Source organism: Coregonus lavaretus (assembly GCF_964263955.1).
Source record: "Coregonus lavaretus genome assembly, chromosome: 20".
Lineage (NCBI taxonomy): Eukaryota > Metazoa > Chordata > Actinopteri > Salmoniformes > Salmonidae > Coregonus > Coregonus lavaretus.
The window spans coordinates 22,484,090-22,498,169 of NC_140007.1; the positions used below are offsets into that span (position 1 = coordinate 22,484,090).

At 45.9% G+C, this 14,080-nt stretch overlaps 1 protein-coding gene across 1 annotated transcript in view; it reads left to right on the forward strand.

The window, feature by feature from the left end:
* LOC311147436 (band 4.1-like protein 1) overlaps positions 1-14,080 on the forward strand; it is a gene marked incomplete at both ends in the record, with an annotated part of 85,263 nt that overhangs the window by 47,853 nt on the left and 23,330 nt on the right. Inside the window, one exon of the mRNA XM_084184136.1 lies at positions 9,647-9,822. Within this exon, the coding sequence (XP_084040262.1) occupies positions 9,647-9,822 (176 nt within the window). The remainder of the gene's footprint in view (positions 1-9,646; positions 9,823-14,080) is intronic.

The window sequence follows — 14,080 nt, forward strand, 5'->3', positions numbered from 1 at the left end:
GCAGTTCAAGAAATAGAGTTTAAAAAAGATTTACTAAATAAACTGAAGTAAAAAATGCAATAAAAAGTAACACAATAAAAGAACAATAAAAAGGCTATATACAGGGTCAATGTGCGGGGCTACAGGTTAGTTGAGGTAATTTGTACATGTAGGTAGGGGTAAAGTGACTATGCATAGATAATAACAGATCAATGTAAATAGTCCGGGTGGCCATTTGATTAATTGTTCAGCAGTCTTATGGCTTGGGGATAGAAGCTGTTAAGGAGCCTTTTGGACCTAGACTTGGCGCTCCGGTACCGCTTGCCATGCGGTAGCAGAGAGAACAGTATATGACTTGGGTGACTGGTCTTTGACAATTGTTTGGGCCTTCCTCACACAGTGTGGTTGAGCTTTAAGAAACAGCAAGGAAAAAGACTGCAACGTTTAATCTAAGCACCAGCCACTCTTACCTCTGTAAAATCAATGCTCCATCTAGTATGACACTCTCTTCCACACTAGGAATTCCAGGCCTTGATACTCCCATACCTAAGCCAACATTATAACAGTCTAATAAGTACATTTCATATACAGTGGCTTGTGAAAATATACACCCTCCTTGGCATATTTCCTATTTTGTTGCCTTACAACCTGGAATTTAAATTGATTTTGGGGGGGTTTGTATCATTTGATTTACACAACATGCCTACCACTTTGAAGATGCAAAATATTTTTTCTTGTGAAACAAACAAGAAATAAGACAAAAAAACAGAACACTTGAGCGTGCAAAACTATTCACCCCCCCCAAAGTCAATACTTTGTAGAGCCACCTTTTGCAGCAATTACAGCTGCAAGTCTCTTGAGGTATGTCTCTATAAGCTTGGCACATCTGGCCACTGACCATTCTTCAAGGCAAAACTGCTCCAGCTCCTTCAAGTTGGATGGGTTCCGCTGGTGTAGAGCAATCTTTAAGTCATACCACAGATTCTCAATTGGATTGAGGTCTGGGCTTTGACTAGGACATTCAAAGACATTTAAATGTTTCCCCTTAAACCACACAAGTGTTGCGTTAGCAGTATGGTTAGGGTCATTGTCCTGCTGGAAGGTTTCCCTCAAGAATTTCCCTGTATTTAGCGCCACCCATCATTCCTATAATTCTGACGGGTTTCCCAGTCCCTGCCGATGAAAAACATCCCCACAGCATGATGCTACCACCATGCTTCACTGTGGAGATGGTGTTCTCCGGGTGATGAGAGGTGTTGGGTTTGCCCAGACATAGCATTTTCCTTGATGGCCAAAAAGCTCAATTTTAGTCTCATCTGACCAGAGTACCTTCTTCCATATGTTTGGGGAGTCTCCCACATGCCTTTTGGCGAACAAGAAACATGTTTGCTTATTTCTTTATTTAAGCAATGCCTTTTTTCTGGCCACTCTTCCGTAAAGCCCAGCTCTGTGGAGTGTTCGGCTTAAAGTGGTCCTATGGACAGATACTCCAATCTCTGCTGTGGAGCAGCTCCTTCAGGGTTATATTTGGTCTCTTTGTTGTCTCTCTGATTAATGCCCTCCTTGCCTGGTCTGTGAGTTTTGGTGGCCGGCCCTCTCTTGGCAGATTTGTTGTGGTGCCATATTCTTTCCATTTTTTAATAATGGATTTAATGCTGCTCCGTGGGATGTTCAAAGTTTCTGATATTTTTTTACAACCCAACCCTGATCTGTACTTCTCCACAACTTTGTCCCTGACCTGTTTGGAGAGCTCTTTGGTCTTCATGGTGCCGCTTGCTTGGTGGTGCCCCTTGCTTAGAGGTGTTGCAGACTCTGAGGCCTTTCACAACAGGTGTATATATACTGAGATCATGTGACAGATCATGTGACACTTAGTTTGCACATAGGTGGACTTTATTTAACTAATTTTGTGACTTCTGAAGGTAATTGGTTGCACCAGATCTTATTTAGGGGCTTCATAGCAAAAGGGATGAATACATATGCACGCACCACTTTTCCATTATTTATTTTTTCATTTCACTTCACCAATTTGGACTATTTTGTGTATGTCCATTACATGAAATCCAAATAAAAATCCATTTAAATTACAGGTTGCAATGCAACAAAATAGGAAAAACGCCAAGGGGGATGAATACTTTTGCAAGGCACTGTATCTGTATTCCCAGTCATCTAAAATCCATAGATTAGGTTCTAATGATTTTATTTAAATTTACTGATTTCCTAATATGAACTGTAACTCAATAACATTTTAGAAAATGTTGCGTTTATATTTTTGTTCAGTGTATATACAGTGGGGAGAACAAGTATTTGATACACTGTCGATTTTGCAGGTTTTCCTACTTACAAAGCATGTAGAGGTCTGTAATTTTGATCATAGGTACACTTCAACTGTGAGAGATGGAATCTAAAACAAAAATCCAGAAAATCACATTGTATGATTTTTAAGTAATTAATTTGCATTTTATTGCATGACATAAGTATTTGATCACCTACCAACCAGTAATAATAATATAATAAATAATATAATAATAAAGTAAGAATTCCGGCTCTCACAGACCTGTTAGTTTTTCTTTAAGAAGCCCTCCTGTTCTCCACTCATTACCTGTATTAACTGCACCTGTTTGAACTCGTTACCTGTATAAAAGACACCTGTCCACACACTCAATCAAACGGACTCCAACCTCTCCACAATGGCCAAGACCAGAGAGCCATTGTGGAGCCTTGTGCAAGTCCCAGCCTTGTGCAAGTCTACAATTTTATCCCTGAAGGACATCAGGGATAAAATTGTAGACTTACACAAGGCTGGGATGGGCTACAGGACAATAGGCAAGCAGCTTGGTGAGAAGGCAACAACTGTTGGCGCAATTATTAGAAAATGGAAGAAGTTCAAGATGACGGTCAATCACCCTCGGTCTGGGGCTCCATGCAAGATCTCACCTCGTGGGGCATCAATGATCATGAGGAAGGTGAGGGATCAGCCCAGAACTACACGGCAGGACCTGGTCAATGACCTGAAGAGAGCTGGGACCACAGTCTCAAAGAAAACCATTAGTAACACACTACGGCGTCATGGATTAAAATCCTGCAGCGCACGCAAGGTCCCCCTGCTCAAGCCAGCGCATGTCCAGGCCCGTCTGAAGTTTGCCAATGACCATCTGGATGATCCAGAGGAGGAATTGGAGAAGGTCATGTGGTCTGATGAGACAAAAATATAGCTTTTTGGTCTAAACACCACTCGCCGTGTTTGGAGGAAGAAGAAGGATGAGTACAACCCCAAGAACACCATCCCAACCGTGAAGCATGGAGGTGGAAACATCATTCTTTGGGGATGCTTTTCTGCAAAGGGGACAGGACGACTGCACCATATTGAGGGGAGGATGGATGGGGCCATGTATCACGAGATCTTGGCCAACAACCTCCTTCCCTCAGTAAGAGCATTGAAGATGGGTCGTGGCTGGGTCTTCCAGCATGACAACAACCCGAAACACACAGCCAGGGCAACTAAGGAGTGGCTCCATAAGAAGCATCTCAAGGTCCTGGAGTGGCCTAGCCAGTCTCCAGACCTGAACCCAATAGAAAATCTTTGGAGGGAGCTGAAAGTCCGTATTGCCCAGCGACAGCCCCGAAACCTGAAGGATCTGGAGAAGGTCTGTATGGAGGAGTGGGCCAAAATCCCTGCTGCAGTGTGCAAACCTGGTCAAGACCTACAGGAAACGTATGATCTCTGTAATTGCAAACAAAGTTTTCTGTACCAAATATTAAGTTCTGCTTTTCTTATGTATCAAATACTTATGTCATGCAATAAAATGCAAATTAATTACTTAAAAATCATACAAAGTGATTTTCTGGATTCTGGACCTGCGAAATCGGCAGTGTATCAAATACTTGTTCTCCCCACTGTACATATACAGTACCAGTCAAAAGTTTGGACACCTACTCATTCAAGGGTTTTTCTTTATTTGTATTATTTCCTACATTGTAAAATAATAGTGAAGACATCCAAACTATGAAATAACACATATGGAAACATGTAGTAACCAAAAAAGTGTTAAAGAAATCAAAATATATTTGATATTTTAGATTCTTAAAAGTAGCCACCCTTTGCCTTGTTGACAGCTTTGCACACTCTTGGCATTCTCTCAACCAGTTTCATGATGAATGCTTTTCCAACAGTCTTGAAGGAGTTCCCACATATGCTGAGCACTTGTTGGCTGCTTTTCCTTCACTCTGCGGTCCAACTCATCCCAAACCATCTCAATTGGGTTGAGGTTGGGTGATTGGGGAGGCCAGGTCATCTGATGCAGCTGTGATGTGTGATTTGAAGGAGTCAGGCGCAGGAGGGTAAATCACAGAATACAGAGTTTATTCCGAAATACAATGTTATGCAGAAATGCGTCAAACAGTCCAGTGCACAAAACAGGCGCACTGGAACCAAACAGGCACACGGGGAAAATATACCCCGGCAATACAAAATACACAGAGCTCAACCGAGCTCCACTCTCCACACACTAATCAATCACCCACAAGGACAAGGGGGCAGAGGAACACTTATACACATACTAATGAGGGGATATGAACCAGGTGTGTGTAATAGACAAGACAAAACAAATGGAATGATGAGATGAGGAGTGGCAGTGGCTAGAAGGCCGGTGACGATGAACGCCAAAGCCTGCCAGAACCAGGAGTGGAGGCAGCTTCGGAGGAAGTCGTGACAGTACCCCCCACTTGACGCGCAGCTCCAGCAGTGTGCCGACACCGGCCTCGGGGATGGCCAGAAGGACGCGGAGCAGGGCGAGCCGGATGGTGACCGTGGTAATCCCTCAACAGGGAGGGGTCGAGGAGATCCCTCACTGGGACGCAGCACCGTTCCTCCGGACCGTACCCCTCCCACTCCACGAAGTACTGAAAGCCCCCACCCGACGCCTCGAATCCAGGATGGAACAGACGGAGTACGCCGGGGCCCCCTCGATGTCCAGAGGAGGTGGAGGGACCTCCCGCACCTCAGACTCCTGGAGTGGACCAGCCACCACCGGCCTGAGGTGAGACACATGGAACGAGGGGTTAATACGATAATCATGTGGGAGTAAAAACCTATAGGTAACCTCGTTTATCCTCCTCAGGACTTTGAACAGCCCCACAAACTCAGCTCAGCTTCCGGCAGGACCGGCGGAGGGGCAGATTCCGGGTCGATAGCCAGACCCGATCACCCAGTACGAAGACCGGGGCCTCACTGCGGTGGCGGTTGGCCTTCTGACGACGTACTGCGCGTTGGAGGTGGACGTGAGCAGCGTTCCATGTCTCCTCCGCGCGCCGAAACCAGTCATCCACCGCAGGAGCCTCGGTCTGGCTCTGGTGCCACGGTGCCAGAACCGGTTGGTAGCCTAAAACACATTGGAATGGCGTTAGGTTAGTGGAGGAGTGACGGAGAGAGTTTTGGTCATATTCGGCCCATGGCAAGAACACTGACCACTCCCCCGGCCGGTCCTGGAAGTAGGTCAGGCTGACCGAGTCCCCCAGACGGTCCATGAACGCCTTCCAGACCTTGGATGTGAATTGGGGACCCCGGTTAGACACTATGTCCTCTGGTACCCCGTAGTGCCGGAAGACGTGTGTAAACAGGGCCTCCGCAGTCTGCAGGGCCGTGGGGAGACCGGGCAGAGGAAGGAGGCGGCAGGCTTTGGAAAAGCGGTCCACAATGACCAGGATGGTGGTGTTACCTTGAGAGAGGGGAAGATCAGTAAGGAAATCAATATTCAGGTGAGACCATGACCGTTGTGGAACTGGTAAAGGCTGTAACTTACCCACTGGGAGGTGCCTAGGTGCCTTTCTCTGAGCGCACACCGAGCAGGAGGAGACATACACCCTCACGTCCTTAGCCAAGGTTGGCCACCAGTACTTTCCGGTCAGGCAGCGCACTGTACGACCGATACCTGGGTGACAAGAGGAGGGGGACGTGTGTGCCCAGTAGATCAGACGGTCACGGACAAGAGCAGGCATGTACTGCAGCCCAGCTGGACCCTGAGGTGGAGATGGCTCTGTGCGTAACGCCTGCTCTATATCCGCGTCCATCACCCATACTACCGGCGCCACAATGCAGGAGGAGGGAGTATGGGGATGTTGTCTCTGGGCCTTTCCTCTATGTCGTACAGCCGTGACAGTGCGTCTGCCTTCACGTTCTTCGTACCCGGGATGTACAGTTGAAGTCGGAAGTTTACATACACTTAGGTTGGAGTCATTAAAACTCGTTTTCCAACCACTTTTTTTGGGGGGGGGGTGGTTAAAAGGATTACTTTATCCTATCCCAGGTATTCCTTAAAGAGGTGGGGTTTCAAATGTCTCCGGAAGGTGGTGAGTGACTCCGCTGTCCTGGCGTCGTGAGGGAGCTTGTTCCACCATTGGGGTGCCAGAGCAGCGAACAGTTTTGACTGGGCTGAGCGGGAACTATGCTTCCGCAGAGGAAGGGGAGCCAGCAGGCCAGAGGTGGATGAACGCAATGCCCTCGTTTGGGTGTAGGGACTGATCAGAGCCTGAAGGAACGGAGGTGCCGTTCCCCTCACAGCTCCATAGGCAAGCACCATGGTCTTGTAACAGATGCAAGCTTCAACTGGAAGCCAGTGGAGTGTGCGGAGGAGCGGGGTGACGTGAGAGAACTTGGGAAGGTTGAACACCAGACGGGCTGCGGCATTCTGGATGAGTTGTAGGGGTTTAATGGCACAGGCAGGGAGCCCAGCCAACAGCGAGTTGCAGTAATCCAGACGGGAGATGACAAGTGCCTGGATTAGGACCTGTGCCGCTTCCTGTGTAAGGCAGGGTCGTACTCTCCGAATGTTGTAGAGCATGAACCTACAGGATCGGGTCACCGCTATGGGGTTGAGATCTGGAGACTGGCTAGGCCACTCCAGGACCTTGAAATGCTTCTTACGAAGCCACTCCTTCGTTGCCCGGGCGGTGTGTTTGGGATCATTGTCATGCTGAAAGACCCAGCCACGTTTCATCTTCAATGCCCTTGCTGATGGAAGGAGGTTTTCACTCAAAATCTCACGATACATGGCCCCATTCATTCTTTCCTTTACACGGATCAGTCGTCCTGGTCCCTTTGCAGAAAAACAGCCCCAAAGCATGATGTTTCCACCCCCATGCTTCACAGTAGGTATGGTGTTCTTTGGATGCAACTCAGCATTCTTTGTCCTCCAAACACGACGAGTTGAGTTTTTACCAAAAAGTTATATTTTGGTTTCATCTGACCATATGACATTCTCCCAATCCTCTTCTGGATCATCCAAATGCACTCTAGCAAACTTCAGACGAGCCTGGACATGTACTGGCTTAAGCAGGGGGACACGTCTTGCACTGCAGGATTTGAGTCCCTGGCGGCGTAGTGTGTTACTGATGGTAGGCTTTGTTACTTTGGTCCCAGCTCTCTGCAGGTCATTCACTAGGTCCCCCCGTGTGGTTCTGGGATTTTTGCTCACCGTTCTTGTGATCATTTTGACCCCACGGGGTGAGATCTTGCGTGGAGCCCCAGATCGAGGGAGATTATCAGTGGTCTTGTATGTCTTCCATTTCCTAATAATTGCTCCCACAGTTGATTTCTTTAAACCAAGCTGCTTACCTATTGCAGATTCAGTCTTCCCAGCCTGGTGCAGGTCTACAATTTTGTTTCTGGTGTCCTTTGACAGCTCTTTGGTCTTGGCCATAGTGGAGTTTGGAGTGTGACTGTTTGAGGTTGTGGACAGGTGTCTTTTATACTGATAACAAGTTCAAACAGGTGCCATTAATACAGGTAACGAGTGGAGGACAGAGGAGCCTCTTAAAGAAGAAGTTACAGGTCTGTGAGAGCCAGAAATCTTGCTTATTTGTAGGTGACCAAATACTTATTTTCCACCATAATTTGCAAATAAATTCATTAAAAATCCTACAATGTGATTTTCTGGATTTTTTTTCCTCAATTTGTCTGTCATAGTTGACAATAACAGGCCTCTCTCATCTTTTTAAGTGGGAGAACTTGCAGAATTGTTGGCTGACTAAATACTTTTCCCCCCCACTGTATACACGTACTAATGAGGGGATATGAACCAGGTGTGTGAAATAGACAAGACAAAACAAATGGAATGATGAGATGAGGAGTGGCAGTGGCTAGAAGGCCGGTGACGACGAACGCCGAAGCCTGCCCGAACCAGGAGAGGAGGCAGCTTCGGAGGAAGTCGTGAAAGCAGCACTCCATCACTCTCCTTCTTGGTCAAATAGCCCTTACACAGCCTGGAGGTGTGTTTGGGGTCATTGTCCTGTTGAAAAACAAATGATAGTCCCACTAAGTGCAAACCAGATGGGATGGTGTATCGCTGCAGAATGCTGTGGTAGCCATGCTGGTTAAGTGTGCCTTGAATTCTAAATAAATCACTGACAGTGTCACCAGCAAAGCACCCCCACACCATCACACCTCCTTCTCCATGCTTCATAGTGGGACCCACACATGCGGAGATCATCTGTTCACCTACTCTGCGTCTCACAAAGACACAGCGGTTGAAACCCAAAATCTCAAATTTAGACTCATCAGACCAAAGGACAGATTTCCACCGGTCTAATGTCCATTGCTCGTGTTTCTTGGCCCAAGGAAGTCTCTTCTTCTTATTGGTGTCCTTTAGTAGTGGTTTCTTTGCAGAAAGTCGACCATGAAGGCCTGATTAACGCCGTCTCCTCTGAACAGTTGATGTTGAGTTGTGTCTGTTACTTGAACTCTGTGAATCATTTATTTGGGCTGCAATTTCTGAGGTTGGTAACTCTAATTAACTTATCCTCTGCAGCAAAGGTAACTTTGGGTCTTCCTTTGCTGTGGCGGTCCTCATGAGAGACAGTTTCATCATAGCGCTTGATGGTTTTTGCGACTGCACTTGACGAAACTTTCAAAGTTCTTGAAATGTTCCGTATTGACTGACCTTCATGTCTTAAAGTAATGATGGACTGTCGTTTCTCTTTGCTTATTTGAGCTGTTGTTGCCATAATATGGACTTGGTATTTGACCAAATAGGGCTATCTTCTGTATACCACCCCTACCTTTTCACAACACAACTGATTGGCTCACACGCATTAAGAAGAAAATAAATTCCACAAATTAACTTTTAACAAGGCACACCTGTTAATTGAAATGCATTCCAGGTGACTACCTCATGAAGCTGGTTGATAGAATGCCAAGAGTGTGCAAAGATATCATCAAGGCAAAGGGTGGCTACTTTGAAGATTCTAAAATCTCAAATATATTTTGATTTGTTTAACACTTTTTTGGTTACTACATGATTCCATATGTGTTATTTCATAGTTTTGATGTCTTCACTATTATTCTACAATGTAGAAAATTGTAAAAATAAAGAAAAACCCTTGAATGAGTAGGTGTGTCCAAACTTTTGACTTGTACTGTGTATAACTACAACTAAACCAGACACATGTACAGAAATAAAACTGCTTGTAACACAAATTCTGTGTGTTATGTAGACTTATTTTGGAAAAGTCAAGGACGGAGAGGATATGATTTTAAAAATGGCAGAGTAATTAAACATGTAAATTCATAAGGACGATCTCGGCACATCTAGTGTTAATGGGTAATAAAAAATACAAACATTATAGTGTCTAGCTATTTAAAGCTTCATACTCATACCGAGTCTCTCTATAGGTTAGTGTCTCCAGAACCCCCTCCCAAGGGCTTCCTGGTGATTGGCTCCAAATTCCGCTACAGTGGGCGGACACAAGCCCAGTCGCGTCAGGCCAGTGTGCTGATCGACCGGCCAGCTCCGCAGTTTGACCGTTCGGTTAGCAAGAGGTACCTGCTGCCCCGCAGTGTGGACGGAGGTAAGCACCTTACTATTACTGTACTATAACATCATGAGTATGTACTACAAACTCACCACTTAGAATATGGGCCCACTCTGTAAAAACAAAAAAATGTATGCCTCTTTGTCAGGTAGGTCCTTGTTTATTCATTGTTATTTCAAATTTGCATCAGTACGTTGCATCAGTACATTGCATCAGTACCCTCTTAGAAAAAAGGTCTCCAAAAGAGTTCTTCGGCTGTCCCCATAGGAGAACCCTTTTTGGTTCCAGGTAGAACCCAGAGCTGCAACACACCCATAGCCGTGGGAAGTAGGGGCTCTGAGGCTGCTGCAGCACCCCCTAAAGAATAGGAATTAAAAATATATATTCACAAACGTAGTGCACTGGGCTTTTACAAGTCCTGTATCTTGAAAAAGCTGCCAAGATGGCGTAGCAGTGCGGTCGTGTTTTCTGTAGTGTCCTCATGTAAATAGCCAGTTTTTTTGTTTTTTGGTCTTTTTCGTATATATTTCTCAATCTCACTTTCCATCCTTTAACTAAATATACTTTCCTGCAACCCGCCTCACCCAATGTGGAACGGATTCTATTATTTCTTTATACCTTCTTATCTAGAACCTCCGGCTGAAACTAGCCAGCTAACTAGCTACTTGCTATTAGCCACCATTAGCGGTCTTCACCATTGTCCGTGGCCTGCACTACCTACCAGCCAGCTCTAGCCTGGACAATTATCGGCCAGTCTGCACATCGCGCTATCGAGCCAGAGCATATCGGATTTTCTGCCGGAATCACTGAATCACTGGACCTTAACACCGGATCATCGCAACTAGCTAGCTGCAACCGAATGGCTGTTGTTGTTGATGGCTAATCACCACTGTCCCGAAGCAAGCCCCAGTTAGCCTTGAGCTAGCCTCGAGCCAGGCCCATCTCCCGGCTATCTACCTCTCTGTCAACCGGACGGGACCTCCTAGTGTTGACACGGAGCCCCGCCGATCCATCACGACTGGTCTGCTGACGTAATCGTCTGATGTGGTTTCAACAAGCTTCCCGTTGCGACGTCCACGAAGATCCATCTGCTAGCCCCGGCCCGCTAGCACACGCAATCAACAGCCGTGCCTCCTGCTCGCCTGTGCCGTAGCAGCTACTGAACTGATCCCAGACTCACCTATTGCTGTTCACTGGACCTTATGATCACTCAGCTACACAGCTGATGCCTGCTGGACTGTTCCTTTATATGGTACCTCATCCTGTTTATCTGTTTAGCCTCAGCTCAAACTTTCGTCGCCATAACCAGCTGTTGTCTTAGCTCTCTCAAATAACACCTGTGATTGCTTTATGCCTCTCTCCCATGTCAATATGCCTTGCCTATTGCTGTTTCGGTTAGTTCTTATTGTACTATTTCACTGTAGAGCCCCCAATCCCGCTCAACCTGCCTCAGATAGCTCCTTTGTCCCACCCCCCACACACGCGGAGACCGGCTCAATCGGTGCCTCCAGTGATGCTATCTCTTTCATCGTTACCCAACACTGTACTCATATCCTTCCATATCCTTGTCTGTACATAATGCCCTTAATCTATTCTACAACGGCCGGAAATCTGCCCCTTTTATTCTCTGTACCCAACGCACGAGAAGACCAGTTCTTAAAGCCTTTAGCCGTATCCTTATTCTATTCCTCCTCTGTTCCTCTGGTGATGTAGAGGTTAACCCAGGCCCTGTAGCCCCCAGTATCACTCCTACTCCCCAGGCGCTATCATTTGTTGACTTCTGTAACCGCAAAAGCCTTGGTTTCTTGCATGTTAACATCAGAATCCTCCTCCCTAAGTTTGAGTTATTCACTGCGTTAGCACACTCCGCCAACCCTGATGTTCTAACAGTGTCTGTATCCTGGCTTAGGAAGGCCACCAAAGATTCAGAAATGTCCATTCCCAACTACAACATTTTTAGTCTAGATAGAACTGCCAAAGGGGGCAGAGTTGCAATCTACTGTAGAGATAGCCTGCAGAGCTCTATCATACTATCCAGGTCTGTGCCCAAACAGTTTGAGCTTCTACTTCTAAAAATCCACCTTTCCAGAAATGTCTCTCACTGTCAAACGCTCCCTAAAACACTTCAGCGAGCAGGCCTTTCTAATTGACCTGGCCCGGGTCTCCTGGATGGATATTGACCTCATTTCCTCCGTAGAGGAAGCCTGGTTGTTCTTTAAAAGTGCTTTTCTCTCCATCTTAAATAAGCATGCCCCATTCAAAAAATACAGAACTAAGAACAGATATAGCCCCTGGTTCACCCCAGACTTGACTGCCCTTGACCAGCACAAAAACATCCTATGGCGTACTGCATTAGCATCGAACAGCCCCCGCGATATGCAACTTTTCAGGGAAGTCATGAACCAATATACACAATCAGTTAGGAAAGCAAAGGCTAGCTTCTTCAAACAGAAACTCCAAAATGTTTTGGGACACTGTAAAGTCCATGGAGAATAAAAGCACCTCCCAGCTGCCCATTGCACTGAGGCTAGGAATCACTGTCACTACCGATAAATCTACGATAATCGAACATTTCAACAAGCATTTTGCTATGGCTGGCCATGCTTTCCACCTGGCTACCCCTACCCCGGCCACCAGCTATGCACCCTCCGCCGCAACTTGCCCATGCCCCCCCCCCCCCCACCCCCCCCCCCCCCCCCGCTTCTCCTTCATCCAAATTCAGATAGCTGGGCTAGACAATCTGGACCCTTTCTAAAATTAGCCGCCAAAATTGTCGCAACCCCTGTTACCAGCCTGTTCAAACTGTCTTTCGTATCGTCTGAGATCCCCAGAGATTGGAAAGCTGCCGCGGTCATCCCCCTCTTCAAAGGGGGTGGCACTCTAGATCCAAACTGTTACAGACCTATATCCATCCTGCCCTGCCTTTCGAAAGTATTTGAAAGCCAAGTTAACAAACAGATCACCGACTATTTCGAATCCCACCGTACCTTCTCCGCTATGCAATCTGGTTTCCGAGCTGGTCATGGGTGCACCTCAGCCACGCTCAAGGTCCTAAACGATATTATAACCGCGATCGATAAAAGACAGTACTGTGCAGCCGTCTTCATCGACCTGGCCAAGGCTTTCGACTCCATCAATCACCGCATTCTTATTGGCAGACTAAATAGCCTTGGTTTCTCAAATGACTGCCTCGCCTGGTTCACCAACTACTTCTCAGATAGAGTTCCATGTGTCAAATCAGAGGGCCTGTTGTCTGGACCTCTGGCAGTCTCTATGGGGGTGCCACAGGGTTCAATTCTCGGGCCGACTCTATTCTCTGTGTATATCAATGATGTCGCTCTTGCTGCTGGTGACTCTCAGATCCACCTCTACGCAGACGACACCATTTTGTATACATCTTGCCCTTCATTGGACACTTTGTTAACATACCTCCAAACGAGCTTCAATGCCATACAGCACTCCTTCCGTAGCCTCCAACTGCTCTTAAACGCTAGTAAAACTAAATGCATGCTCTTCAATTGAACGGTGCTTGCACCCGCCCGCCCAACTACCTCATCCCCATATTGTTATTTATTTTGCTCATTTGCACCCCAGTATCTCTATTTGCACATCATCTTCTGCATATCTATCATTCCAGTGTTAATACTAAATTGTAATTATTTTGCACTATGGCCTATTTATTGCCTTACCTCCATAACTTATTACATTTGCACACACTTGTATATAGATTTTCTATTGTGTTATTGACTGTACGTTGTGTTTATCCCATATGTAACTCTGTGTTGTTGTTGTTTTTATCGCACTGCTTTGCTTTATCTTGGCCAGGTCGCAGTTGTAAATGAGAACTTGTTCTCAACTGGCTTAACTGGTTAAATAAAGGTGAAATAAAAAAATGAAAATTAGCGGACCGATGTAGCGCATGCTATGGAGGACTAAAAGTGCCACAATTAAATAAATAAATACACCATTAAATAATTACTTAAATGTGTCATTAATTAATTCAAATTAGAATTAAATACATAAATGTGTAATTAAATGTATCATTAATTAATTCAAATACCGATTCATTTTATGTAAAATACATATATAATTATTTCACTATTTACATTTACATTTCATGATCCTGCATTGCAGTGATTCATGAATTACTTAAAACTGTCAAACTGACCCATCAAAGTCAGTGGGCGGGGCTAACGCGAATCTAGTCTGATCCATTGCTTTGGTCTGAAGTAGAGTAGGCCAACCTGGATAGAGACAATGGAGGATCTCCGTGAACTTTCCAGGGAGTTGGTTA